Source organism: Bufo gargarizans, chromosome 7, assembly GCF_014858855.1.
Source record: "Bufo gargarizans isolate SCDJY-AF-19 chromosome 7, ASM1485885v1, whole genome shotgun sequence".
NCBI classification, from domain to species: domain Eukaryota; kingdom Metazoa; phylum Chordata; class Amphibia; order Anura; family Bufonidae; genus Bufo; species Bufo gargarizans.
In genome coordinates this window covers 169,938,546-169,964,454 of record NC_058086.1, presented here as the reverse complement: position 1 = coordinate 169,964,454, position 25,909 = coordinate 169,938,546, and the positions used below count along the sequence as shown (strand labels likewise).

Sequence of the window (25,909 nt, the reverse complement as noted above, 5' to 3'; positions counted from 1 at the left end):
TGGCCCAACATGCGGGCGCCCTGCGGTGATGAGGACGGGTACGGTATCAGGGAGCGCTGTTCCCCGTCTGATGGGGGAGGCGTCCCCCTCTCTCTAATTATCCGCCACTGTCATGCTAATGAATCTGAGCAGAATTAGAACAGACACATTTAATGTCAGTGTTTCATCGTCTAATATGAAGCATCTGCTTCGCCGAACGCAACAGACGATTTGTTATAGGGGAAAAATACGCCTGTCATTTACAATGCTAAAAAGGTGACTAAATTGAGAGGCAGCCGGTTGGGGGATGGGGGGGGGGGCGACGTTCATGGGAAAACCTTGAAGGAGGAAGCGTTGTGCGCGGTGTTGTTCTGCACGGGGCATCGGGCTAATAGGAATATTAATGAATCAAATTTATCTCCAGTGCTTGAAAAGTGGCTTTGAAAATTAGCAGCAAAAAAATTATATAAAAATGTCACAGTTCTGATCAATAAGTGCAAAAAAAATCTCAATTTAAAGGGCAATACCGAAAAAAAAGGGATTTCAGTTCGTCAAGATTTTTAAGATCTCTGCTTGTTGTCAGTGATGGGGACGATTGTTATTTTCTTCTAGAGGCTGAAAATCTGGGAAGAACTCTAATAATAATTCTCACAGTTCAGCCTGGTTGTTAAATTGATACATTATACCTGTACTGATACATCGCCCCACCACTAATACATTATACCTGCACTGATACATTATACCTGCACTAATACATTATACATGTACTGATACATCGCCCCACCACTAATACATTATACCTGCACTGATACATTATACATGTACTGTACTGATACATTGTAACTATCAGAACAGGAGGGAGTTTGCGCGGCTGATGTCTTGTGATGAAATCTAGTCTAAACATGGACACCAGTTTTTGGCAAATTTTTTGTAGCTTGTGGTTCAGGGGTTTATTGACCCCGGAATACCTCTTTAAACTCAGACTCTGCCGATCTCCAGAGCTGAAGGCCACAGTGCTGCTCAATGACCGTTGCCCTTTCAATGTATTTTTTTCAAACATTTTATCCTAAAGCCATTTGTATCTGCATCCAAGTCCCTTTGATGCCATCATTGGAAATCTCCAAAATTATAGAAATAAAATGTAGATTCTTGCCTAATTATAAAAAGAGGGAATAATTTTGCTTATTGCTGTGGATAGAATGAGTGTGACCAACTGGCAATGTCAAGGGAAGAAGGAGCGTGCCCACCAACTGGGCACTTCTCTAGGGCCATGGGCCTACCTCATTATGGACCTTATTCCAACCAATGGACCCAAAAGGTGGTGGATTATTTTAGACTTTCAGCCTTTCCATCCGCTGGTCAGTGTTATTGTAGGGATGTAACACAATGGGGGTGCAGTTTACTAGAACTCGGGGTGATGGTCCCATTGAAAATCATGGCTTGTACCATCTGACTATCCAAGTGTGTTCTTCTATATTGTTACATTGTATATTGCTAGCTGGATACAAAGTGTGACCACAGCCAGTGGTTACATAATATCCACAGAGGACATTGAGTGATGCCAGTCTGCTTATATAAAGGGCCCTCTTTGATGCGATCATTTATGTTGATTAATTATGCTAAATGGATAAGGTCACATCTCATTTCCATTATGTAAGAAAGGACCAAGGAGAAGAGCAGTAGCGCAGTAATTGCATGTTAATCACTTGATTTGTAAAGTGTTCCGTTTAAGTAGCTATTACTGATGGAAATGGAGTCTACACAGCATCCTCCATCCCAGTGGGGGAGTCCCGGGACCCTGGCGTGCCCCCATAGAGGTGGCAAGGAATCAACACACTGAAACAACTGGAGCGGCTGTGTCAGCTCAGCCCCGAGCCAGGGAGAGATGTCACAGGCTGTGCACATATACAGTATGGCCATGAGGGGTGCGGGGCGCTGACCTCCATATGGATTTGTAGGACAATGGATTTCGTAAATACAAGGATAGTAAATGAATCAGGGGCAGGAAACCAAAGGGCACTTGCCTACCCTCCTTCTCCTCATACCCAAAAGCAACAAAAACCCTATATGTAGCCTCAACCAAAGACCCCTACATAGAGCAGCCACCCCCCACAATCTACGCAGAGAGCCAATGTGCCCATCGCCACACAGTCCATAGTAAGAACAACAATAAACATGAAGATCCATCAGCAGTAGTACAGAGGACCTACATGTTGATGGTTTCCAGGAAACAAAAGACGTTTTCGACAGTAATTAGTAAACAAACAAACAAAAACAAAAAAATGAGTCAACTCCTTAGACCCCTTTCACACGAGCGAGTTTTCTACGCGGGTGCAATGCGTGACGTGAACGCAAAGCGCCTGCACTGAATCCTGACCCGTTCATTTCAATGGGTCTGTGAACATGAGTGTTTTTTTTTAGCGCATCAGTTCTGCTTTGCGTGAAAAACGCAGCATGTTCTATATTCTGCATTTTTCACGCAGCCCTGGCCCCATAGAACTGAATGGTGCTTCTGTGAAAAACGCATTGTATCCGGAAGCAGGTGCGGGTGCGATGCGTTTTTCACTGATAGTTGCTAAGAGATGTTGTTTGCAAACCTTCAATTTTTATCAGCCATATGAAAAATGCATCAAAACGCATCCGTGCAGAAAAAACTGAACGCAGTCGCAGACAAAACTGAATGAACTTGCTTGCAAAATGGTGCGAGTTTAACTGAACGCATCCGGGCATAATCTATATCGTTCGTGTGAAAGAGGCCTTACTGATAAATGTAGTGTATGTATTTTGCTGTCCGCATTAGGCCTCATGCACAGGGGGGGGGGGCCGCACTGGCCACCAATGATATTCAAACTGGGGAGGGGGGGGGTCTGCCCCCTGCTGGCTGGCAGCCCTGATCTCTTACAGGGGGATATGATAGTACAATTAACCCCTTCAGGTGCCGCACCTGAAGGGGTTAATTGTGCTGATCACGGCCCCCTGTAAGAGATCAGGGCTGCCAGGCAGCAGGGGGCAGTCTTGTACACAGTTTGTAGTGTATTCTAACTAGAAGCGTCCCCATCACTATGGGAACGCCTCTGTGTTAGAATATACTGTCGGATATGAGTTTTCACAAAGTGAAAACTTAGATCTGAAAAAGCTTTTATGCAGACGGATCTTCGGATCCGTCTGTATGAAAGCAACCTACGGCCACGGATCACGGACACGGATGCCAATCTTGTGTGCATCCGTGTTCTTTCACGGACCCATTGACTTGAATGGGTCCGTGAACCGTTGTCCGTCAAAAAAATAGGACAGGTCATATTTTTTTGACGGACAGGATACACGGATCACGGCCTCGGCTGCAAAACGGTGCATTTTCCGATTTTTCCACGGACCCATTGAAAGTCAATGGGTCCGCGAAAAAAAACGGAAAACGGCACAACGGCCACGGATGCACACAACGGTCGTGTGCATGAGGCCTAACACAGATCTGCAAAAAATACGGATGACGTCCGTGTGTATTTTGTGGAACGGAACATCTGGCCCCTAATAGAACAGTCCTATCCTTGTCCATAATGCAGACAATAATAGGACATGTTTTATTTTTTGCAGAACGAACATACGGAAACGGAATGCACATAGAGTAACTTCGGTACAAAAAAACCCTGTAATGGACACGGATAGAAAATACGTTCTTGTGCATGAGCCCTGATTCTGCATAGATTTCTTCCTGCTCCTAAAATACTGCATAACTAGGCAGATTTGCCTTTCAGGATTCAAAGAAAGGTGGTTGATGACGCTCTTTAATGGCAGCCAAACTGGTTGTCACACAGCAGATAAAGAACATTTTTAGCATCTTCTAATTCTTGTGACTCTAAAAGGTCTAAAATTCTCTGTTGATTATTTTTTCATATCTATAGAGTTCCAAATTCCCTCCATGGACAAAGGGTCACATCATAAAATTCTGCTGCCTACAGTCACCACTGGGGAAGCTCAGACACTCACTGCATATTGTTGCATTATTAAGTTCAATATATAAACCTGTATGTAATGAGCTCCCTCTAGTGGAGACTGTATGATCTGTATGTAGTGAGCTCCCCCTAGTGGTGGCTGTATAATCTGTATGTAGTGAGCTCCCTCTAGTGGTGACTGTATAATCTGTATGTAGTGAGCTCCCCCTAGTGGTGGCTGTATAATCTGTATGTAGTGAGCTCCCCTAGTGGTGGCTGTATAATCTGTATGTAGTGAGCTCCCTCTGGTGGTGGCTGTATATTCTGTATGTAGTTGCTCCCTCTAGTGGTGGCTGTATAATCTGTATATAGTGAGCTCCCTCTAGTGGTGGCTGTATAATCTGTATGTAGTGAGCTCCCTCTAGTGGTGGCTGTATAATCTGTATGTAGTGAGCTCTCTCTAGTGGTGGCTGTATAATCTGTATGTAGTGAGCTCTCTCTAGTAGTGGCTGTATATTCTGTATGTAGTTGCTCCCTCTAGTGGTGGCTGTATAATCTGTATATAGTGAGCTCCCTCTAGTGGTGGCTGTATAATCTGTATGTAGTGAGCTCCCTCTAGTGGTGGCTGTATAATCTGTATGTAGTGAGCTCTCTCTAGTGGTGGCTGTATAATCTGTATGCAGTGAGCTCCTTCTAGTGGTGGCTGTATAATCTGTATGTAGTGAGCTCCCTCTAATGGTGTCTGTATAATCTGTATGCAGTGAGCTCCACCTAGTGGTGGCTGTATAATCTGTATGTAGTGAGCTCCCCCTAGTGGTGGCTGTATAATCTGTATGCAGGGAACTTCCTCTAGTGGTGGCTGTATAATCTCTATGTAGTGAGCTCCCTCTAGTGGTGCCTGTATAATCTGTATGTAGTGAGCTCCCTCTAGTGGTGGCTGTATAATCTGTATGTAGTGAGCTCCCTCTAGCGGTGACTGTATAATCTGTATGTGGTGAGTTCTCTCTAATGATGGATGTATAACCTGTATGTAGTGAGCTCCCTCTAGTGGTGGCTGTATAATCTGTATGTAGTGAGCTCTCTCTAGTGGTGGCTGTATAATCTGTATGCAGTGAGCTCCCTCTAGTGGTGGCTGTATAATCTGTATGTAGTGAGCTCCCTCTAGTGGTGTCTGTATAATCTGTATGCAGTGAGCTCCACCTAGTGGTGGCTGTATAATCTGTATGTAGTGAGCTCCCCCTAGTGGTGGCTGTATAATCTGTATGCAGGGAACTTCCTCTAGTGGTGGCTGTATAATCTCTATGTAGTGAGCTCCCTCTAGTGGTGCCTGTATAATCTGTATGTAGTGAGCTCCCTCTAGTGGTGGCTGTATAATCTGTATGTAGTGAGCTCCCTCTAGCGGTGACTGTATAATCTGTATGTGGTGAGTTCTCTCTAATGATGGATGTATAACCTGTATGTAGTGAGCTCCCTCTAGTGGTGGCTGTATAATTTATATGTAGTGAGCTCCTTCTAGTGGTGGCTGTATAATCTGTATGCAGTGAGCTCCCTCTAGTGGCGGCTGTATAATCTGTATGCAGTGAGCTCCCTCTAGTGGCGGCTGTATAATCTGTATGTAGGGAGCTCCCTCTAGTAGCGGCTGTATAATCTGTATGTAGTGAGCTCCTTCTAGTGGCGGCTGTATAATCTGTATGTAGAGAGCTCCCTCTAGTGGTGGCTGTATAATCTGTATGTAGTGAGCTCCCTCTAGTGGTGGCTGTATAATCTGTATTTAGTGAGCTCCCTCTAGTGGTGGCTGTATAATCTGTATGTAGAGAGCTCCCTCTAGTGGTGGCTGTATAATCTGTATGTAGTGAGCTCCCCCAAGTGGTGGCTGTATGATCTGTATGTAGTGGGCTCCCCCTAGTGGTGGCTGTATAATCTGTATGTAGTGAGCTCCCTCTAGTGGTGGCTGTATAATCTGTATGTAGTGAGCTCCCTCTAGTGGTGGCTGTATAATCTGTATGTAGTGAGCTCCCTCTAGTGGTGGCTGTATAATCTGTATGTAGTGAGCTCCCTCTAGTGGTGGCTGTATAATCTGTATGTAGTGAGCTCCCCCTAGTGGTGGCTGTATAATCTGTATGTAGTGAGCTCCCTCTAGTGGTGGCTGTATAATCTGTATGTAGTGAGCTCCCTCTAGTGGTGGCTGTATAATCTGTATGTAGTGAGCTCCCTCTAGTGGTGGCAGTATGATCTGTATGTAGTGAGCTCCCTCTACTAGCGGCTGTATAATCTGTATGTAGTGAGCTCCCTCTAGTGGTGGCTGTATAATCTGTATGTAGAGAGCTCCCTCTAGTGGTGGCTGTATAATCTGTATGTAGTGAGCTCCCCCAAGTGGTGGCTGTATGATCTGTATGTAGTGGGCTCCCCCTAGTGGTGGCTGTATAATCTGTATGTAGTGAGCTCCCTCTAGTGGTGGCTGTATAATCTGTATGTAGTGAGCTCCCTCTAGTGGTGGCTGTATAATCTGTATGTAGTGAGCTCCCTCTAGTGGTGGCTGTATAATCTGTATGTAGTGAGCTCCCTCTAGTGGTGGCTGTATAATCTGTATGTAGTGAGCTCCCCCTAGTGGTGGCTGTATAATCTGTATGTAGTGAGCTCCCTCTAGTGGTGGCTGTATAATCTGTATGTAGTGAGCTCCCTCTAGTGGTGGCAGTATGATCTGTATGTAGTGAGCTCCCTCTACTAGCGGCTGTATAATCTGTATGTAGTGAGCTCCCTCTAGTGGTGGCAGTATGATCTGTATGTAGGGAGCTCCCTCTAGTGGTGGCTGTATAATCTGTATGTAGTGAGCTCCCTCTAGTGGTGGCTGTATAGTCTGTATGTAGTGAGCTCCCTCTAGTGGTGGCTGTATAATCTGTATGTAGTGAGCTCCCTCTAGTGGTGGCAGTATGATCTGTATGTAGTGAGCTCCCTCTACTAGCGGCTGTATAATCTGTATGTAGTGAGCTCCCTCTAGTGGTGGCAGTATGATCTGTATGTAGGGAGCTCCCTCTAGTGGTGGCTGTATAATCTGTATGTAGTGAGCTCCCTCTAGTGGTGGCCGCAGACAGAAATAATTTTATCATCAACTGTCCATGCAGATGATTTGGAACATGGAAATATTGGTTCTCACAACTGACATTCCCTTTAAATAATTATATTTACAGGCATTTGAATTGTAGGAGTCAGTTGTGCATTTACGGTTGTGTCAGGATCACCCAGTTACATTGACGTCTGTTATATATTCATTTGTTTCTAGGCACAAATAATAAGCGTCACCGCATGCGGTAGCACAAGATTCATGAATGCCGCCTGTTCTGGCTGTGGAAACATTTGTACGGTTTCCATTTATCCACAGCTTAATAGTCTGTGTTCAAATGCAAACGCGGCTTTAATGGCTCTGCCCTTTAATACAAAGCGCTCGGTTGGCTGCATTGTGTGACATTCGCCATAGCTGACGCTGCGCTCCGCGGCGGGCGAGACTTTTATCACCATTAATTGAAACTTAGCGAGACACCTCCAGAAAATCTCAGCTTATTTTAGGCTTGTTAATTACAATGGGAAGTAGATGAGATAAACTTAGCCTCTGAAGCCACAGAGAAGCGGCGCCACCAACTACTAGTCTTTATACACCAGGTCTATCAGTTTGACTTTTAAGTGGCAGGGCCACCCACCTCTTCTTACGTCCTGAAGGTCCATCTGCTGGCTGACAACTCCTGTAGGTAGAATTATGGATCCATGTTGGTTTTCCTGGACTACCTGAACGCCATATCTGCCATAGAAAAGAGGGAAACTCATTTCAAAGATTAAACCTATCCCATGAATCAGAGATGAGGGAAACACTGGAGGTTCAGTTTGGGTCAGGTTCGTTAATATTTTCAAAAAGTTCGGTTCGGACCTGAATCGATTCGTCCAAACCAAAGTTGCTCCAATTGCCCTGAAAATATAACACCCTCTAGCCTCCTAGAATTAGAACTTTTAGAAAAATGTGTTATCTCTTTTTGTTTATTTTTAATGAAATTTTGCTTTTTCGCTCCCACCTCCTCCAGCTCCGGATGCAATGACAGCAATAGAAATGATGTCTGAGTGACACACATACTGTCGCTATGGGGAAACGCATGTTTGACGACGTTAACATACAGCGTCTTTAAAAAACACCATGTCGGCATGTGTTCTGCTTTTTTATATTCTAAAGCTTCCAAAAATTGTCCCTTATCGGGGATAGATGATGTTTAAACACACACAGTGTTAAGGAATAAACAAACAAAAAATTAAGTGTCTTGGGGGGGACCAAGTGTCCAAAAATGATGCCTTGATAGGGCCAGAATAATTAAATTAACTGTGTGAGATGCCCTGACACTGAGTTCTGACTGGTATTCAAGGTGTTTTCACTGAGATTTCAGATGCTATATTGAAGGTAAAACACATGTTGTAGTTTTGCGCTTATTCTGCCCTCAACCCCCCAAAAAGTAAGGATTTTTTTTTAAATGGGGAAAAAGGAAAGTAATGTCCTTGCCAGAAGCTGCTTTTGAGTTTGCAGCAGCTGCAGTTCTGCCAGGAGGCACAGCGGCCTCAGCTCCTCGCTCCTCACTCCCTGGCTGACAGCTTTCCCTGCCTGTCCCTATTCTACACACAATTCTTCTTCTTTGTAATTCTAGCCTTTCCCTTCACGCTCCATGGCAGTAAAATACAAGTCTGGTTGATTTCTAGCGCTCCCTTATTGATTTCTGACTGTCCCCTATTGATTTTAGACTGTCATTTATTGATTGTTGACTGTCCCTGATTGATTTCTGATTGTCTCAGATTGATTTCGGACTCTCCCTGATTGATTTTTGACTGTCTCTTCTTGATTTCTGACAGTCTCTGGTTGATTTCTGACTCTCCCTGATTGAATTCTGACTGTCCCTTATTGATTTTTGACTGTCTCTGATAGATTTTGACTGTCTCTGATAGATTTTTGACTTTCTCTGATTAATTTCTGATTGTCCCTGATTGATTTCTGATTGTCTCAGATTGATTTCTGACTGTCTCTGGTTGATTTCTGACTCTCCCTGATTTTATTCTGACTGTCTCTGGTTGATTTCTGATTGTCTCTGGTTGATTTCTGACTGTCCCTGATTGATTTCTCATTGTCCCTGATTGAGTTCTTATTGTCTCTGATTGATTTCTGACTGTTTCTGGTTGATTTCGGACTCTCCCTGATTGATTTATCATTGTCCCTGATTGAGTTCTTATTGTCTCTGGTTGATTTCGGACTCTCCCTGATTGATTTCTGACTATCCCTGATTGAATTCTGACTGTCTCTGGTTGATTTCTAACTGTCTCTGGTTGATTTCTGACTCTCCCTGATTGAATTCTGACTGTCTCTGGTTGATTCCTGACTCCCCCATATGGACCCATAGACCCTCACTCACAGCCCCGCACCCAGTGATGTTCTGCTCCTTCTGCTCGGGCATCTTCCAGGGCTCCCCGCCCCCCGACTTCCTATCAGGCTCCGGGTCAGAACCCTTCTTCCTCCTCCCTAGTGCTTATTCCCACGACCAGTGCCATTTTACTGGATTTGTCCTAGACAAACCTGAAAAAGTTAATCTGCCATCCTGTAAAATAGCAAAGTTGATAATGACCCGGTTTGTTAGACTGGTTCGCTCATCCTTACCATGAATATAGAACACTGCTCATATAGCATGGGTCCAAATCCCACCTACACCCCCCTTAGCCTTGTCACGTTTACCCCCTTCCTTATTCACTACATCTATGCAGCTCATTGTAACGGAGCAGCCCGGGCCCCAGTGGACCTTCTCATTAGCCTATGGCCCTCTCTCTGCTGGATGCTCCCCGGGCCCCTGGGGACATCGGCTCTTTATGGCTTGGATCCAGTTAGCATCTAATCCGTGGTTCCACAGGACAAGTTTGCCGTCTGTCACAGTTGAACGCGGCGCTTGCAATACAATAGAATTTCCCCAGTTCCCTGGAGGACGACAAAGATAATAAGAAAAACAATGTTTCCTCGGAAGCTTTCATTCTGCTATTTCTCTGTTACTCTGTGCATACCAGCCCACAATTAAATACTGACTGCCAAAGCAGAGAGAAGCGGCACGATCACCCCCAGGGACCCTCACGTGCGCAGATGTGTTTGAGCAGAAGCCAGCTTCCTTGCAGCGCCTGAAAGAGAGACACCACTGAGTGTGACTTGGTGTAAACCAGGGATCGCTGGCTTCCTACTGATTTTATAAACTTGTACTGACGCCAAATAAATGGAGAATGGTGCAGGTCACTGGTATCTTATGGGTTAACTCTATATATTGACTCCACCAGCAGAATAGTGAGTGCAGCTCTGGAGTATAATACAGGATGTAACTCAGGATAAGTAATGTATGAACACAGTGACCCCACCAGCAGAATAGTGAGTGCAGCTCTGGAGTATAATACAGGATGTAACTCAGGATCAGTACAGGGTAAGTAATGTATGAACACAGTGACTCCACCAGCAGAATAGTGAGTGCAGCTCTGGAGTATAATACAGGATGTAACTCAGGGTCAGTACAGGATAAGTAATGTATGTACACAGTGACTGCACCAGCAGAATAGTGAGTGCAGCTCTGGAGTATAATACAGGATGTAACTCAGGATCAGTACAGGGTAAGTAATGTATGAACACAGTGACTCCACCAGCAGAATAGTGAGTGCAGCTCTGGAGTATAATACAGGATGTAACTCAGGGTCAGTACAGGATAAGTAATGTATGTACACAGTGACTGCACCAGCAGAATAGTGAGTGCAGCTCTGGAGTATAATACAGGATGTAACTCAGGATCAGTACAGGATAAGTAATGTATGTACACAGTGACTGCACCAGCAGAATAGTGAGTGCAGCTCTGGACCAGCTGTTCCTGAGCTGCGATTACCTGTGGGTGTGGTCGCCTGTGGCTGTGTGTAGCTGCTGCTGCTGCTGCTGCTGCTCCTGAGCGTTTGGAGGAAAATCTATCCACCTGAGACCGGCTCTCTCCTCCCCAGGGGGAGAGTGGGTTCTCAGGCATGAGCGAGGGAAGCAAGCCCCAGGCTCCTGTTCCCAGCGGCAGGCCTTCAGGGGACAGGAGAAGCCAGCGTTTGGCCTGCATGGAGGACTCAGGGGTAAGAAGATCTGGCAGGAGTCGCAGTAATGTGGCTTCTGTCTCCCCTGAGTCTGAGGGTAGTAGGAAGAGCCGCAAGGCTGGATCCGCTAAGGAGGACCCGAATGCCAGCATGGGTGAGAGTGGCCCTTCCGGGGCCCAGCAAAAGCCGAGTGTTCACGGAGGTGAAGCAGATCTTGAGGAGGAAGGCTGGGGCGTACTGAGGGCCCGGGAGTCCATTTCCACCTACGGATCCCGGGTCATGAGCCACCTCCGTGAGTACGAAGACGCGACTAAGACCCTGAGGAGGCTCCGGGAGGAGCTGCGCGGCTTGAGGTCTTGTGTTGGAGTGGCCCCAAAGAGGAAGAAGCAGGGGCTGGAGAGCCAAATAAAGCAGCTACAAGCTGACATTGGCGAGATTGAGCAAAGGCGGACTGTACTCCGAGATAAAAGCGGCCCGTTTAAGGAAAAACTCCTAAACGAGGAACGTTTTCGGAAGATGGCGGAGGAGAAGGGGCAGATGGGGCAGCAGCCTGACAGCCAGGTGGAGAAGGAACCAGTCGTGCAGGAGGAGGATGATGATGATGACCAGCAAGATCCACCTGGCAGCCTGCAGGAGCAGATTCCGTACAGTGGGCCCCCTGCACGCCAAATAGCAAGGTCACCCAGCTGCGGCTCGGGGGATGAGTATGAGACCTGCAGCCCGGGAGGGGCCCTAGTGGAGGAGATCCAGCTCCTGGAGTCCCCAGTGCGTTTCCAGGACTTATGCTTTGGTGATGAGTTGCCACCGGAGACGCCTGGGGAAGGAAAGAAAAAGGCTAAGAAGACCAAGCTCCAGGAGCAGGTAAGATATGTATACACCCCCCTCCCTGGGACCCCCGGGTCGACCGCAGGGCCGGCTCACTGTATTAGCCCCTCTTCTCAGCCCAGCCCGTGTCCTGCAGTGGACTCGGTGCAGGAGAGAGGGGAGAGCGAGGTATCCGATATGGTGGTGAGCTCCGTCTCTGTTTGCAGTAACGGGGATGGAGCTGGTGCGACACCGGCTGAAAAGCCGGACAGGAAGGTTACTGCGGAGGATGAGAGAAAAATCTCTGGCGCTGGAGTTTGCTCCCTGATGGGAGGAGGGGGTGGCTCCACGCCACAGATGGCTGCAGGAGCTCCGATGGCTCCAACCGCTGATGACGCTGTTCCCTCGGGCCAGCAGAGGCATGAAGGAGCTGTCGGAGCTATGACGGTTACGCCTCCCAATGAAGGTCAAGAACTGAGGCCAAAGCCTTTGTTTTGTATTGGCGCTGCTGGTCCAGATGAGCGGCGCCATGAAAGAACAGATCAGCAGCGTTTGGATCAGCGGCGCCCGGTAATGGATCAGCGGCGCCCAAAAGTTGTAAATGGTAGTACTGAGGAAGCGGAGGGCAATGATAAAAGTGGGGTTGGGGCTGTGGTCTGTCTTTTGGGGGCAGCTCCGACCCCAGGGCCCAGTGATGCTGAGGTACCAATAATTACACCAAAACACACCGGTTCAGCCAGTATGAGTGAGGGAGCAGGTGGGGGGCAGAAAATTATTTTTAATAAAAATATGTCTGGGGGTTTGGATGGTGGAGTGAATGGTGTTAGGAGGGAAGGAAGGGAGGTCGCAGAATCTGTTGTAAGTAAGGCTGGTTTGGGGATGGAAGATATGGAAGTGGGTGGTGGAGGGTCTTTGGTAAGCGGGGAGGGTGTGGAACCTGGTCCGGTTGCCCCCCCGGCTGTGGCAGCCCCTGTGCGCAGTTTTGCTACTGTCACGGCCGGGGTGAGTAGGGGACCCTCCTTGTCCTCTGGCTCTGGGGACGGCGTTTTGCAGCGGCGTCTTCTGGAGGCTCTAAAGAGAGGGGAGAGCACAATCAATGTAGAGGGGAGGGAGGTTGATCTATCCTTTTGGATAGATAGGCATGGCCTCTCAGCCTTCCGAGAGCAAAGGAGCGGGGAGACCACGTGGTCCCTCCCGACAGCTGGGCAGGGTGCTCTCCGTAGGAATGTGGTCCGTCTGAGGTGGAGGGGCAGTGATACATGTCCTTCAAGATCAGAAGTTGTTGAGCTCCTTCTAAAGATGGGCTTCAAGGCGACAGACATCTACGCCTTGATACATCCCTATGGGACCCCTGAGTTCGATGTCAGCTTTGTTCGGCCGGAGGGACTTGAGCTCTTCTGGTCGAACTATGAGATGGCAAAGGACGAGCCCAGCTGGCGAGATTTTGCCGTCCAGGCAGTGTCTCGTCAGAACAATGTGAAGAGGGTGACCGTTCTAACCCGTAACGAGTCACTCTCGTGTATTGACATCATGACGTGGCTCGGCCGATATGGGGAGGTGGTGGAGGTTCCCAAGAAGAACAGGGATGAACATGGCATCTGGTCTGGGGCCTGGACGTTCATGGTAAAACTTAGGCTTTTAGGAAACACAGTTACTCACATACCATCTGCCACCTTCCTTGGAAGGGATCGCATCCAGATTTTCTACCAGGGTCAGCCGAAGCTCTGTCACAGATGCGGCAGCCCCACACACTTCAGTGCTAACTGCACTGTACAGAAGTGCGCGCTGTGTGGGGAGATTGGCCACCTCGCTGCATCATGTGCAGAGATTAGGTGTCACCTGTGTGGTGACTTAGGTCACCCATTCAGTCGCTGCCCTCATTCCTTTGCCAATGCGGTCAATGCCCCGGCGGGAGGAAGCCGTGAGGCCAATTCTACTGGGGCAGGGGCTGGCAGAAGTGAAGGAACAGAGGGGCCAGGGAAGAAAAGTAAGCAAAAGACGCCTGCCCAACTGAGGCGTCAGGAAAATCGCCGAAGGGAGAGGGAGATGGGTGAATCCCGGGAACCTCAGGCAACTGGGGAAGCTGGGATGACCCCTGATCTCACCCCTGAGACTGCTGCTACTGCTGAGGCCCAAAGGGACAGTGAGCTGGATGAGGAAATTAGGAGGATCCAGGAAGAGGAAGGTGCCATCTCCTCATTATCCCCCCATGACGGGGGAAGTGGGGGATGGCAAAAGCAGGGTAATAAACGTACAGGGAAAAAGGGAGATTTAAGATCTTCTCCCACCCGCCAGATGCCAAAGGAAGGTACAACCAACCCCCCTCTGATTAGTCTCTCAAACCGGTTCCAAGCCATTGGTGACACCTCCCCCTCCTCAGGGGAGGGAGCCGGTGGGGAGGTTTCGGGAGTCGCGGTGACACCTGGGCCTGCGGGGGACGCCGAGCCTCCTTCTACTGGGGAAAACATGTCCTCAGGGGTGGGGGCTGGCTTGGAGTCAGAGCACAAGGGCAGAGGTGAAATGGACACATCTGTTTGTTTGAAGAGGGGTAAGCCATCATCTGATGAAAAAGTTGGTGGGGGCAGTGGGAAAAGAAAGCCATCTAATTCAATCACCCATGATGGCGGCACTCACTCCGTTGACGCTGGCGTCCATTAATGTCGCCAGCATTAAGTCAGATACGGCTAGATTTGCGGCCTTTGATTTTTTCAGCCGGGTTGAAGCTGACATTTTGTTTTTGCAGGAGACCAGGCTGCCAGATTTGGCATCTGTATTTAAAGCTAAAAGGGAGTGGCGACGCGGATCCTCCTACTGGTCTCTTGCGGCCGAGCCGTATAGCGGGGTGGCAGTCCTTTTTACTGCACCGGTAGAATGCCGACGGGTTATTGAATTAGAAATGGGGAGGTGCCTGATCCTGGATGTCCTCATGAGGGGACAAGAACTTCGTCTAATTAACATCTATGGTCCCCAGTCCAAGTGGGACCGTAAGTGTCTCTTCATGAGGATCAAGCCCTATCTTTTTACAAGTCGGCAGGTGGTCTTTGGAGGGGACTTCAATACTGTCACGAGGCCCCAGGATAGGGGAGGTTCCAGGGACAAGCTGACTTACGACAGCATTGCGCTTAATAAAATAGCTAGTGAGGCTCGTCTGGTGGATGTCCACATCCGGCACACCCCAGGCCACCCGGGGTTCACCTATCATAGGGCTAGTTGTAGGTCTAGAATAGACAGGTTTTATTTAAAGGAGGAAGCCGTCTCTTCAGCCGTGTCCGCTGTGGAGGTGGAGTTCTCCGACCACTGTATGATTTTGTTTTCTCTGAATGTTGCAGAGACCCCCCGAATGGGAAGGGGCTACTGGAGGCTCAATTCGTCTCTCTTGGAAGAAGCGGAGATAAGACAGTCCTTTGAGGATTTCGTTCAGAGCCAGGTACCATTGCTGGATCTCTGCGGCAGTAAGTCTGAGTGGTGGGAGATCTTCAAGGAAAGGGTGGGGAGATTCTTCCGCCAGCTCTCGAGCCTCAGGAGTCTGAGTAAGTATCGCCTGTATCAGGGCCTGAGGAGGAAACTCGAACGTCTTGTCTCGACTGGGGGTAGCCGTGAGGAGATCTCCAGAGTGAAGTCTTTGCTTATGAGGTGTCAGTACGATAGGCACGCATCTTTGGTTTTTGAGAGGGATTACGGGAAATACCGCTCGCCCGACCCTTACAAAAACTGCAGGATGTCAGTGAGTAGTAAGATTGTGTCAGGACTGATTGATAGTACGGGTTCTCTGAGAAGGTCCAGATCAGGGATCCTGGAGGTTGTCAGATCCTTTTACTCACATCTCATGGCAAGGAGGGATCTTGATCGTGATAAGATATCGGCTTTCCTGACTGAAACTGTCCCTGAACCAGGGGTAGACCCCTCTCTTGACGGTTTGACGGAAATGATCAGTGAAGAGGAAGTCAGTCTGGTGATTGAGGGGCTTGCTCCCAAAAAATCACCTGGTCCGGATGGCTTAACATCTGAGTTTTACAAGACCTTTAAGGACACCTTAGTTCCCCTCTTGACTGAGGTATTAAATGAGTGTCTCTCCTCGGGTACTCTACCAAAGTCAATGAGGAGGTCGGCCCTGATCATCCTGTCAAAGGGTAAAGATCCTTTCCACATTGAGAATTGGCGTCCCATAGCGCTCCTCGGTGTGGACAGAAAGATTTTGGCAAAGGTGCTATTTAATCGGCTGGTGAAGTTTGCACCCCAGCTCCTTTCTGGGGCCCAGCATTGCTCTGTTCCCGGCCACAGTACTTTTAGTGCTGTGCTCAGTGTCCGGGAGGCCGTGGAGCAGGGCAGGGCAGGTCACTGGAAGGGGTACATGCTGTCCTTGGATCAGGCAAAAGCATTTGATCGTGTTAACCACGAGTACCTCTGGTCTGTCCTTCTGAGATATGGCCTGCCCGGGGGGTTTGTTGATTGGCTTAAGACCTTGTATGCAGGGGCAGAGAGTTTCCCGCTTGTGAATGGTTGGATTGGGCGTCCTTTTGGGGTGGGATCTGGGGTTCGCCAGGGTTGTCCTCTGAGCCCGCTTTTGTACGTGTTCGCGATCGATCCCTTCCTTAGAGGGGTTGATTGTGGGCCGTTGGCGGGCATCGGGATGGACCGGGCGGCTCCGGAGACTACACTGAGGGTGGTGGCGTATGCTGATGACGTAACTATCTTTGTGTCTTCGAGAGGGGAGGCAGAGTGGGTACTGTCTGAGGTAGAGCGCTACTCAGAGTCATCTGGGTCCAAGATCAACCGAGATAAGTGTGAGAGTCTCTGGCTGGGAGGTGGAGATCCTGGTTTTGATCTCCCGGACACCCTTCCAGAGCCCCAGGAATCTACAAAAGTCCTCGGCATTGAATTTGGCCAGGGGGATTACCCCCATCAAAACTGGGATAGCAGGCTTAAGATTGCCGCTCAGAAGGTGGACCAGTGGAAGGGTTGGTCTTTAACCCTCAGGGAAAGGGTGAACATTATCAAAACCTACCTGATCCCTTTGCTGTTATATCTGGGCAGTGTGTGCGTCTTGCCGGAACCTTTCTGGACTCGGGTCTACAGTCTGTTCTTCCAGATGTTATGGGGAAACAGACTGAACCTTGTCAAGAGGGAGGTTACTTACCGTACGAGGAGACTAGGAGGGTTGGGTATGGTCAACCCTGTGGTGTTCCTGGTGAACACCTTTATTAAGATTAATCTCTCGAACCTCTGGCAAGAGAGGGCTCCTCTGTGGGTAGCCTCCTGTCGGGGATGGTTTCGGCCTTTCTTCCAGGAATGGGAGACAGGGGGGCAAGTGAAGGATCTCCGCACACCACATGGGCATCTCCCGGCTTATGCTGCCCTGGTTCTGAAGGTATTACGTCGGTGGGGTCTGGGGATGTGGGAAATCAGGACTCAGTCAAGGAGACTCCTTGACCAGAGGGTTCTGTTGACCCATTTCCAGAAACCTCTGGCCCTCAGGGACTGCCCAGGTCGGGATCTGAGGGTTGGGTTACGGCTTTTAAATTCCAATAGGATCCCCTTGAAGTTCTTTGACTTGACTTGGCGCTGCTTCCATGGGAAACTGTGTGTGAGGGACAATCTGAAGTGTAGGAGCTCTGAGGACAGGGGGTGTCCCCGTGAGGAGTGCGGTGGTGTGCTGGAAAGCATGGACCACTTCCTGCTTCATTGTCCCTTTAACACAGAGGTTTACACCAGGGTGGGGACCTCCATTGGCTGGCCTAGGCTGGTCACTCTCTCCTATGCGGAATGGGCCTATGGAGCATTCAGACACCTGGGTGGTAGGGACCTTTGCACTTTATTCCTAGTCAGCTCAGTGGTCAGGTACTACACGTGGCATGCACGGTGTTTAGTTTCGACGCAACGCAAAATCCTCCCCGAGGATGAGGTGGTTAGGAACATTCTCGGAGACCTGGTGAAGGTGCGCTCTCTGGAGTACGAGAGGTTGGGGGCGGGTAGAGCCTCTCTCCTCTGGAGGGGTTTTGCCTTTAGGGTACCCTAGCCTGTTGTCTCCCCTCCCGGTGGTGGGCTGAAGCTGACACTGTAGATTTTTGTTTTGTTTTAGTGGCTGTATGAGGACATAGGGCTGTATGAGGACATAGGGCTTGCAGGCGCCAAACTTGGGCTTTAATGGGTTGTGTGTGGCTGAAAAGCCTCACGGTGGGTGGTGAGGTTAAGGTCTACTATGTAATGTACTATGTAATGTAGTTTATATGTCTTTATGTCTATATATATTTGTATATTTGTATAGGTTGAGTTGTCGGGTGTAGTGTTAGGTTGGGTGGTGGGTAAATGGGGGGAGGGTTCCATGGAACATTGGGGACTTTGGGACATATAAGAAAATCCTGGGCTGGTTCATGGACGTCTATTATCATGTACTGGGGGCATGGGATGCGGGACCAGCTCAGGGACCCAAAAAAAAAAAAAAAAAAAAAAAAAATATATATATATATAATATAAAAAAAAATAAAAAATTGTGTGTTGCATTGGGGTGGTGGTGGGTGGGCTTTTTGTAAGTTTAACTTCTGTATTTGTTAAGTGTAGGTAGGTGCAACCGGATCAGGAAGGTTAGTACATGTACATAGATATTGTAAATATTGTACATAGCTGGTGTTCTGTGGCGAGTGGGCTGGACCGGTGCTGTCTGCGCCGCGCTGAGGAGCATCATGTCCTGTATGGTTGGTTTGGTCTCTGTTTTATATATTTATTTATCTGTTTGTTTTAAAATTTTAATAAAAGAAATACAGGATGTAACTCAGGATCAGTACAGGGTAAGTAATGTATGAACACAGTGACTCCACCAGCAGAATAGTGAGTGCAGCTCTGGAGTATAATACAGGATGTAACTCAGGGTCAGTACAGGATAAGTAATGTATGTACACAGTGACTGCACCAGCAGAATAGTGAGTGCAGCTCTGGAGTATAATACAGGGTGTAATTCAGGATCAGTACAGGATAAGTAATGTATGTACACAGTGACTGCACCAGCAGAATAGTGAGTGCAGCTCTGGAGTATAATACAGGATGTAACTCAGGATCAGTACAGGATAAGTAATGTATGTACACAGTGACTGCACCAGCAGAATAGTGAGTGCAGCTCTGGAGTATAATACAGGATGTAACTCAGGATCAGTACAGGATCGGTAATGTATGTACACAGTGACTGCACCAGCAGAATAGTGAGTGCAGCTCTGGAGAATAATGCATTTTGCAAAAAAAGTGACATTCTGCGCCCTCTCTCCCCCCTTTTTTGTACGGAGGACCCCGCTTTGTTTCCTCTGTGACTTTCATGCTGTCATCATCCTCTGAGGGTTGCACACTGACATACTCCCTCTTTCTATGTCCGGAGCGGCACAGATGGCTGGCTCTACAGACGGCACTTGGCATTGTTGCGGGGACGTTCTGCGCACTCAGCTCCCTCCTGCTGAACCTCACACTGCAGATAAATTCACCTGTCTGAAATATTTATCAGCCAAGAACCATCTTCCCCGGGGACAGGATAGAATGCAGACACCACAGGGACACAACCTGAGGATGACATCAACGTGTTAAGTGCTGCCTCCTGTGGAGAGATTTCTACAAGCCACAGACATCACTGTGATTCAGACAAATCACAGCGCCCATGGACCATGCAACAGACCAAAATATACAGGTGTCCCCTCAGCACAGCTCTCTGCTCCTCTACAGCTGTATATTATTGTTATACTCCACCAGACACTGGAGCAGATGTACTAATCCTGTGGACGGTGGAAAACCAGCGAAGAAGTGTGCGCCAGTATTCAGGAGTATAAAAGTCCAACATTTAGGCATCATTTTTATGCCCCATTGGTTGTGACATAGTTCGCGTAGATTAGCTTTTTCTGGCATGCGGACTGCCAGAGGATGTGCCAAATTTATTTTACATTTGGCGAATCTTACTCTCCAGCAATCCTAAAACACGTAAGGAATATGATGCAAAGCGCGTGCACCAGTTTTATTGGCGCAGATGAATCCAGAATTCTGGTGCATGCAGCTTAAATCTCCCCCAGTGTTCTAAATGTGGATAAGTTTTGGGGTATGTTTGCACTGCGCCCACTTATTGGGGTCCTCACTGAGGGGCTCAGCAACTATATTAGTGGGCAATTGGAACCATGCAGAAGCAATACAAGGGTTCAGGCAGGGGCATAGCGATAGTAGAAGCAGGAGACGCGGCTGCTACGGGGCCCAAACTCAGAAGGGGCCCACCTGGGAGGAGGACTGAAAGATTTTATTGTCAGGGCCCCCACAACAGTATGATACAATGACATAATATACAGTGACATGACATACAGTATATACGTGTAAGAAACGGTCGGCCTGTTCTGAGAGAGCGGTCCTGATTAACTGCACAGAAGAAGGGGTTCCGGGGGAGAGGGGCGTTCAAAGATTTGTTGTGGGACCCAGTCACTTCCAGTTACATCACTCGGCTCCAGTGCCGCCAACCCTCAACCCATAGGGGTATCACGTGTCCGGCAGGATGATGTCACTAACAGGTAGGGGGCACTATTACTTTTTAGGTCTGGGCCAGGACAAGTGATGGATTATGGGATTTACCAGACTTACTTGCCCCGGGTGAATTATTTTTGGGGTCTGATAAAGAGGTCCTGTGCACTCTTTCTCAATCACGGGCAGTATGTTGAGGGAGTGGTCTACGTAAATGAGCGTACGATGCATGCTGCCACCAACATCTTCCCTGTTATACCTCAGTAGTAGGTGAGTAGCAGCATGGGCGCCATCTTTGCCTAAACATGGCAAACCTGACACAAGGACAAAGCAAACAAACGTGCACAAAGTGGCGACATGTGTCCATATGTGTCACTGACGGTAAATAGGTTATAAATAGAGTCTCCTCTTCCGGTCGTCATCTGCCAGTTACCCCAAAATCTGCAGAGTTGACGTGAATATTGTGTGCGGATATTGCTAAATTTAAAGAATATGTGAAAATCAAATCAGGCGGCTTCACACAGGAAATATTTAAAGGAACTCTCTAGACTTATGTAAATAAAGCAACATTGTTGCAAAATATAAAGTTCTCTAACATTCTAATAGACAATGGAGCACATTTATCAAGCTCCCCTGTTTTGGGCCATAAAATTAGACTGCGTATGTCATTCTTCTTTTTACCGAAAAGGACATCCGCTGATGAATTAGACTTGGCACATTGCTGTTAGTCTGACCTCTGTTGGTTGTGTTTCAGTACAACAGCTTCATATTCACTTGGCCTGGTCTAATTAGTATGCGCTTAGAAAAAGTCCCATCTTAGAAAAAAGTTGCATGTCTCCCGGAAGGCGCAACTTTTAATACAATAAAAAGAAGTAGAAATTAGACAGTTTTTTTAGACAAATTCAGACGCAAAAAAAGATGCACCTATATGAAAAGATTTTAAAAAGTAGCAAAAGTAAGAAAACCTATGAATTAGTCTAGAAAATCAAAAGCCTCCAAAGCAGGCTCAATTTCAGTAGTAAAAGCGACAAAAAAAATAAGACTGTCTACAACAGCATTTTTTTTTAACTAAAAACAGGTGCAAACACCTTAGTAAATGTCCCCCAATGTCAGTGACGTACCTCTAATGGAGGAAGACCACGCAGCAGCTATGGGGCCCCTGGAGGAAGGGGGCCCGACCCTGCAGAAAAGCCCCACCCACAATTACACTTACATAGCTAGCTGTGAAATCCTTGCATGCTGTGCAGAAGGACCTGCGATGATGTCATCATCATGTGACCAAGGCAGGGAGCTGGAGAGGAAAATGTAGTGAAACTATAATGGGAGGAGCTTTTGTGCTGTGCCTGGAGGAGAGGTGAGTGGTGTCCTGGGAGAGCCTATAACATCCTAATACTGGGAGTTGTAGTATTGTCCTACTGTACCCCTCTCCATGTGATTTCCTACTAACAGTCTGGGCATGCTGGGAGTTGTAGTTCTCTCCTCCTATAATATCCACTGGGGCTGTATAATAACAGCCTGGCCATGCTGGGAGTTGTAGTTCTATCCTCTTTTACCTCTCCATGTATTGTTCACTGATTTTCACCTGTTTTACACTGTCGGCAGTAGTTGCAACCCGCCAGAGCATTCTGGATCCAGCTTTGCTAGAGGCAGGGCCGTCTTTAATATTGATTGGACCCTGGGCAAGAATTTACTTGGGCCCCTGGATCCCGCCTTCCCACACCTTAGCAGGCAGTCACGCCCTCCACCACAACACACACAAAAAAAAAAAAAAATACAATATATATATAATATAGCTTACAGTGAATGACTGTAAATACTTCCAGTTCTGAAGACTCCAGCGGCTCAGGATCAGTGCTCTGGGCAGCTGGGCTCAGGCTGGAAGTGGGCACCGCTCTGCAGGAAGGAAGGAGACCAGAGCTCCGCTCACCCTAGCATTGCAGTGCCTCCGCGTGACGTCACGGCGCGCAGCGTATGCAAAGGAGGAGGATGAGCAAGCAAGTACCATATTTTTAGCCCTATAAGACACACCGGCCCATAAGACGCACCTAGGTTTTAGATGAGGACAATAAGAAAAAAATATTTTCCATTACACCTCAGGTCAGACCAGCAATGTTAATCAGACCTCAGATGACAGCCCCAATCAGACCCCCAATGTTAATAAGACCCTAAATCAGACCTCATATCAGCCCCCAATGCTATATATCAGCCCCCACGCTCATGTATCAGCCCCCAATGCTATATATCAGCCCCCAGCCATCAGCGCAAATAAAATAAATAAACAACTTACCTCTCCTGCTCCTGGACGCCGCCATCTCTCTTCTTCCTGGTCCTTGGCTGTCGTCTGTGAAGGCTGCGCACAGCGTGAGGTTATGCTGTGCGCAGCCACTGCACTGCCGACAGCCGAGGACCAGGTGAGTAAAGAGCTTTCACCGCTTCCCGATCCTCCGGTACTAATCAGCGCTTACATAATGGAAACGCTGATTAGTATTCACCCCATAAGACGCAGGTGCATTCCCCCCCCCCCCCACCACTGTTGGGGGGAAAGTGCGTCTTATGGGACGAAAAATAATTGGGCAGTGGCCAGCGGGGCTCAAGAGGCAGCTGCCTTGGGACCCCCAGGAGCAACTGGGCCCAGGGCAGCTGCCCCTTTTGCCTCGAGTTAAAGACGGCCCTGGCTAGAGGTAATCAGAGTGCCCGCCGGCCCCATTGTACCCAGAGGGCCACGGTAGGTTGTACTCTGCTGGAACTACTGCCGGCAGTGTGAAACAGACTTAAACTGATCATGATGAGACTTGTAGTTCTCTAATCACTATTATGATGGTCTTCAGCAGCTGAAGTTTATATTAGGCTTGGTTCACATCTGTCCTAGTAACATTCGCTGTTCGATAGTGCTTGATCTGGTGCATACGGACATGGGGGCCCAATTCACATTCTTGCTATGGGGCCGATTAATTTTTATGTATGCCCCTGCCCAGTGTGTTTCAATTTCTTATCACTTCCAAGATCTCTGTGTGCTGCCAGTGAATGGGAATATCCTTGGCTACAGTCAGAGGATGAAAACCTGTACAGATCAAATACTTCTCACAGCTGAGGGTGTGTTGCACTTGCATCCAGTCCAGGTAATCCTCTGTGAGTGCAACAGTCAGGATAATGTTCAGCAATCTAATAGAATAGCATATTATAATCAATGCCTTAGGCCTCTTGCACACACAAAAAAAAATTCTGTTTCCTTTCCGTTTTTTTACAGTTGTGTGAATGGACCCTAAGGCTCTATTATACAGCCCGATTCTGCAGGCGATTGTTGGGTAGGTAGCGTTCCTTCCTGGCAATCGTTAGCGGAGGAGACCACTGATCAGGTGACCTATGGTATTTCTTTTGTCCCCCATTGTGCTGTCCATAGCAACATCACTGCTACAGCAAACAGAGGGAAAACGGCAATAATGCCACGTGTGAACATAGTCTTACGGCTCCTGGCCAGCCTGGTTGTGGGAGGGAGGCTGCATGAGTTTATACTGAGGCCTATATTCAGCCATGTAGGACGTTGGTTGTCGGCTGAAATGGCGGCCATGTTGGTCGTCACACAGCTTTCCCAGGGGGAGATACAACCAGCTGAATATATTTTGCAACAGCTTTAGAGAAGAGGACGACTCGAGGACGGATATTTACTGGTCAAAACCTGCAGTCCAGGAGGAATTTATCATGGTGTCCGGCCAGCCACAGCTGGGGCAGTGACAGTCGCCTCCGGCGCCCTAAAGATCATGGGAGTTGTAGTTCAGGAACAGATTGGAGCGCCGCAGCCACTCATACCTGATGTACAGTTTAATTAAAAAGTTGCCATGAATAATTCCAGAACAGAACAACGATAAATTCCGCACACGATGGCGGCACTATGCAAATATTTGAAATAGACGTTGGAAACTGAAAAGCTCCTAATTAATCCTGATTGGCAACTGTTAATGATGCAGTTGTGTAATTAAGTATTCATCCGAAAAACAGGGAAGGATGAGAGCGACATGGCTGCTCTTTACGTCTCGCCTCTCGTAGCTGAACAGGCCCAGACAGCCGCAATCAGCAGCCTACAAACTGCAGAGATCCAGGGGCAGCCATAAGCCACAGACCCCGGAGGACAAACATCTCTGCACAGCCCAGTCTCTCTTGTGTTACGCTGGGTTCACACCTGAGCGTTCGCGATGGAGCGCTCTGTATGTGCGATTGTACAGGCATTTGCAATCGCGCATACAGAGACAAGCGAACGCCCATTGTCGCGCGTTCCCGAAAGTCTATGTACGGGAACGCGCGACAAGACGCCTCAAAGAAGCTCATGTACTTCTTGGGGCATCGGGCGTTTTACAGCGCGATCGTACGCGCTGTAAAACGCTCAGGTGAGAACCATGCCGATAGGGAAGCATTGGTTTCTCCTTGTTGATCGTTTTACAGCGCGTAGGAACGCGCTGTAAAACGCTCAGGTGTGAACCCAGCCTAACACGTGTCAGTTTACACTGCAAATCTCTAATTTGATTACTGCCCAGGAGCTTGAAGATGAACAAAAAAAAAAACAGAAACAAATATAGAGTGGGGGGATAATGTATTTGTTCAGGGGATTCTAGTGATCACCTTGATGATGTGGTTGCTTTCACCAGGTTTTGATGCCTACTTCACCTCCCGGACGCTGGAGAACAACCGGAGGAACGTCTGGTTCGCAGAATATTGGGAGGAGAACTTTAATTGCAAACTGACCATTACTGGCTCCAAGAAGGAGGACACCGACCGCAAGTGTACAGGTAAATGGGGAGGGGGTCTATATCTACAGTGCCTTGCAAAAGTATTCACCCTCCCTTGACTTTTGGTGCCTCACAAATAGTTAAGGCTGCCTGTTGTTGTGGGAGGGGCCAGGTCCCCCTACTTAAACCCCCCTGCACAGCTCACCTTCACCGCGTCCGCCACCGCACTTCATGTGATCGTCACTTCCGGTAAGCACGCCACTTCCGGCAAGCACGCGCCCCGGGTAAGTATCGCCACGCGTTCCCATGGTGGGCTCCGGTCTCCCGCCTGCCGGGCCATGTCCGTCCGCCGGCTCACTCCTCCACCCGCATTCGGCGCCGCGGGCACCCCTCCCTCCCCTCTTCGCCGTCCGGGGCCGCCCGTCCTCTCGCGAGAGGCAGGACGCATGCGCGGCACCACGGCACCCGCTCACGACCGCACGCGGGGGGGGGGGGGACACACCGCCGGCCACAAGGTGTGTCATTTCGCGGCAATCCGACTGGACACTGCCGCCGCGCATTGGCAAGGCTTCAAAAAGGAGTCGGGTGGATTGTGGAGCTGTCTGGGGGGGAGGCTGGCTGTTGCCCATGGCGACCAGTCACGGCCCGGCGGTCTTTCCAAATTCTGCTCATGGAGATTGGAGGCTGTGGTGTGGTTGGTTGCCGTGGGCGGAGGCATCTTTCCCCTTAGACAGTGTCACAATTGTGTCCCTTCTCATATGCAAAAAAAAAAAAAAAATAAAAAAAAAAAAAGGATCATGCCCTGGTGGGGGCGGAGGCATGCGGGCACTCTGTCCTCCCGCCCCGGTGTGGGGCTGCCACTGCTCAGCCGGGGGGCTCAGGCAGCCG

General features: G+C 48.6%; 1 protein-coding gene across 1 annotated transcript in view; it reads left to right on the top strand.

Moving 5' to 3' along the window:
* Positions 1–25,909, top strand: part of GRM7 (glutamate metabotropic receptor 7) — a 264,556-nt gene that overhangs the window by 191,468 nt on the left and 47,179 nt on the right. Inside the window, exon 5 of the mRNA XM_044302450.1 lies at positions 24,941–25,081. Within this exon, the coding sequence (XP_044158385.1) occupies positions 24,941–25,081 (141 nt within the window). The remainder of the gene's footprint in view (positions 1–24,940; positions 25,082–25,909) is intronic.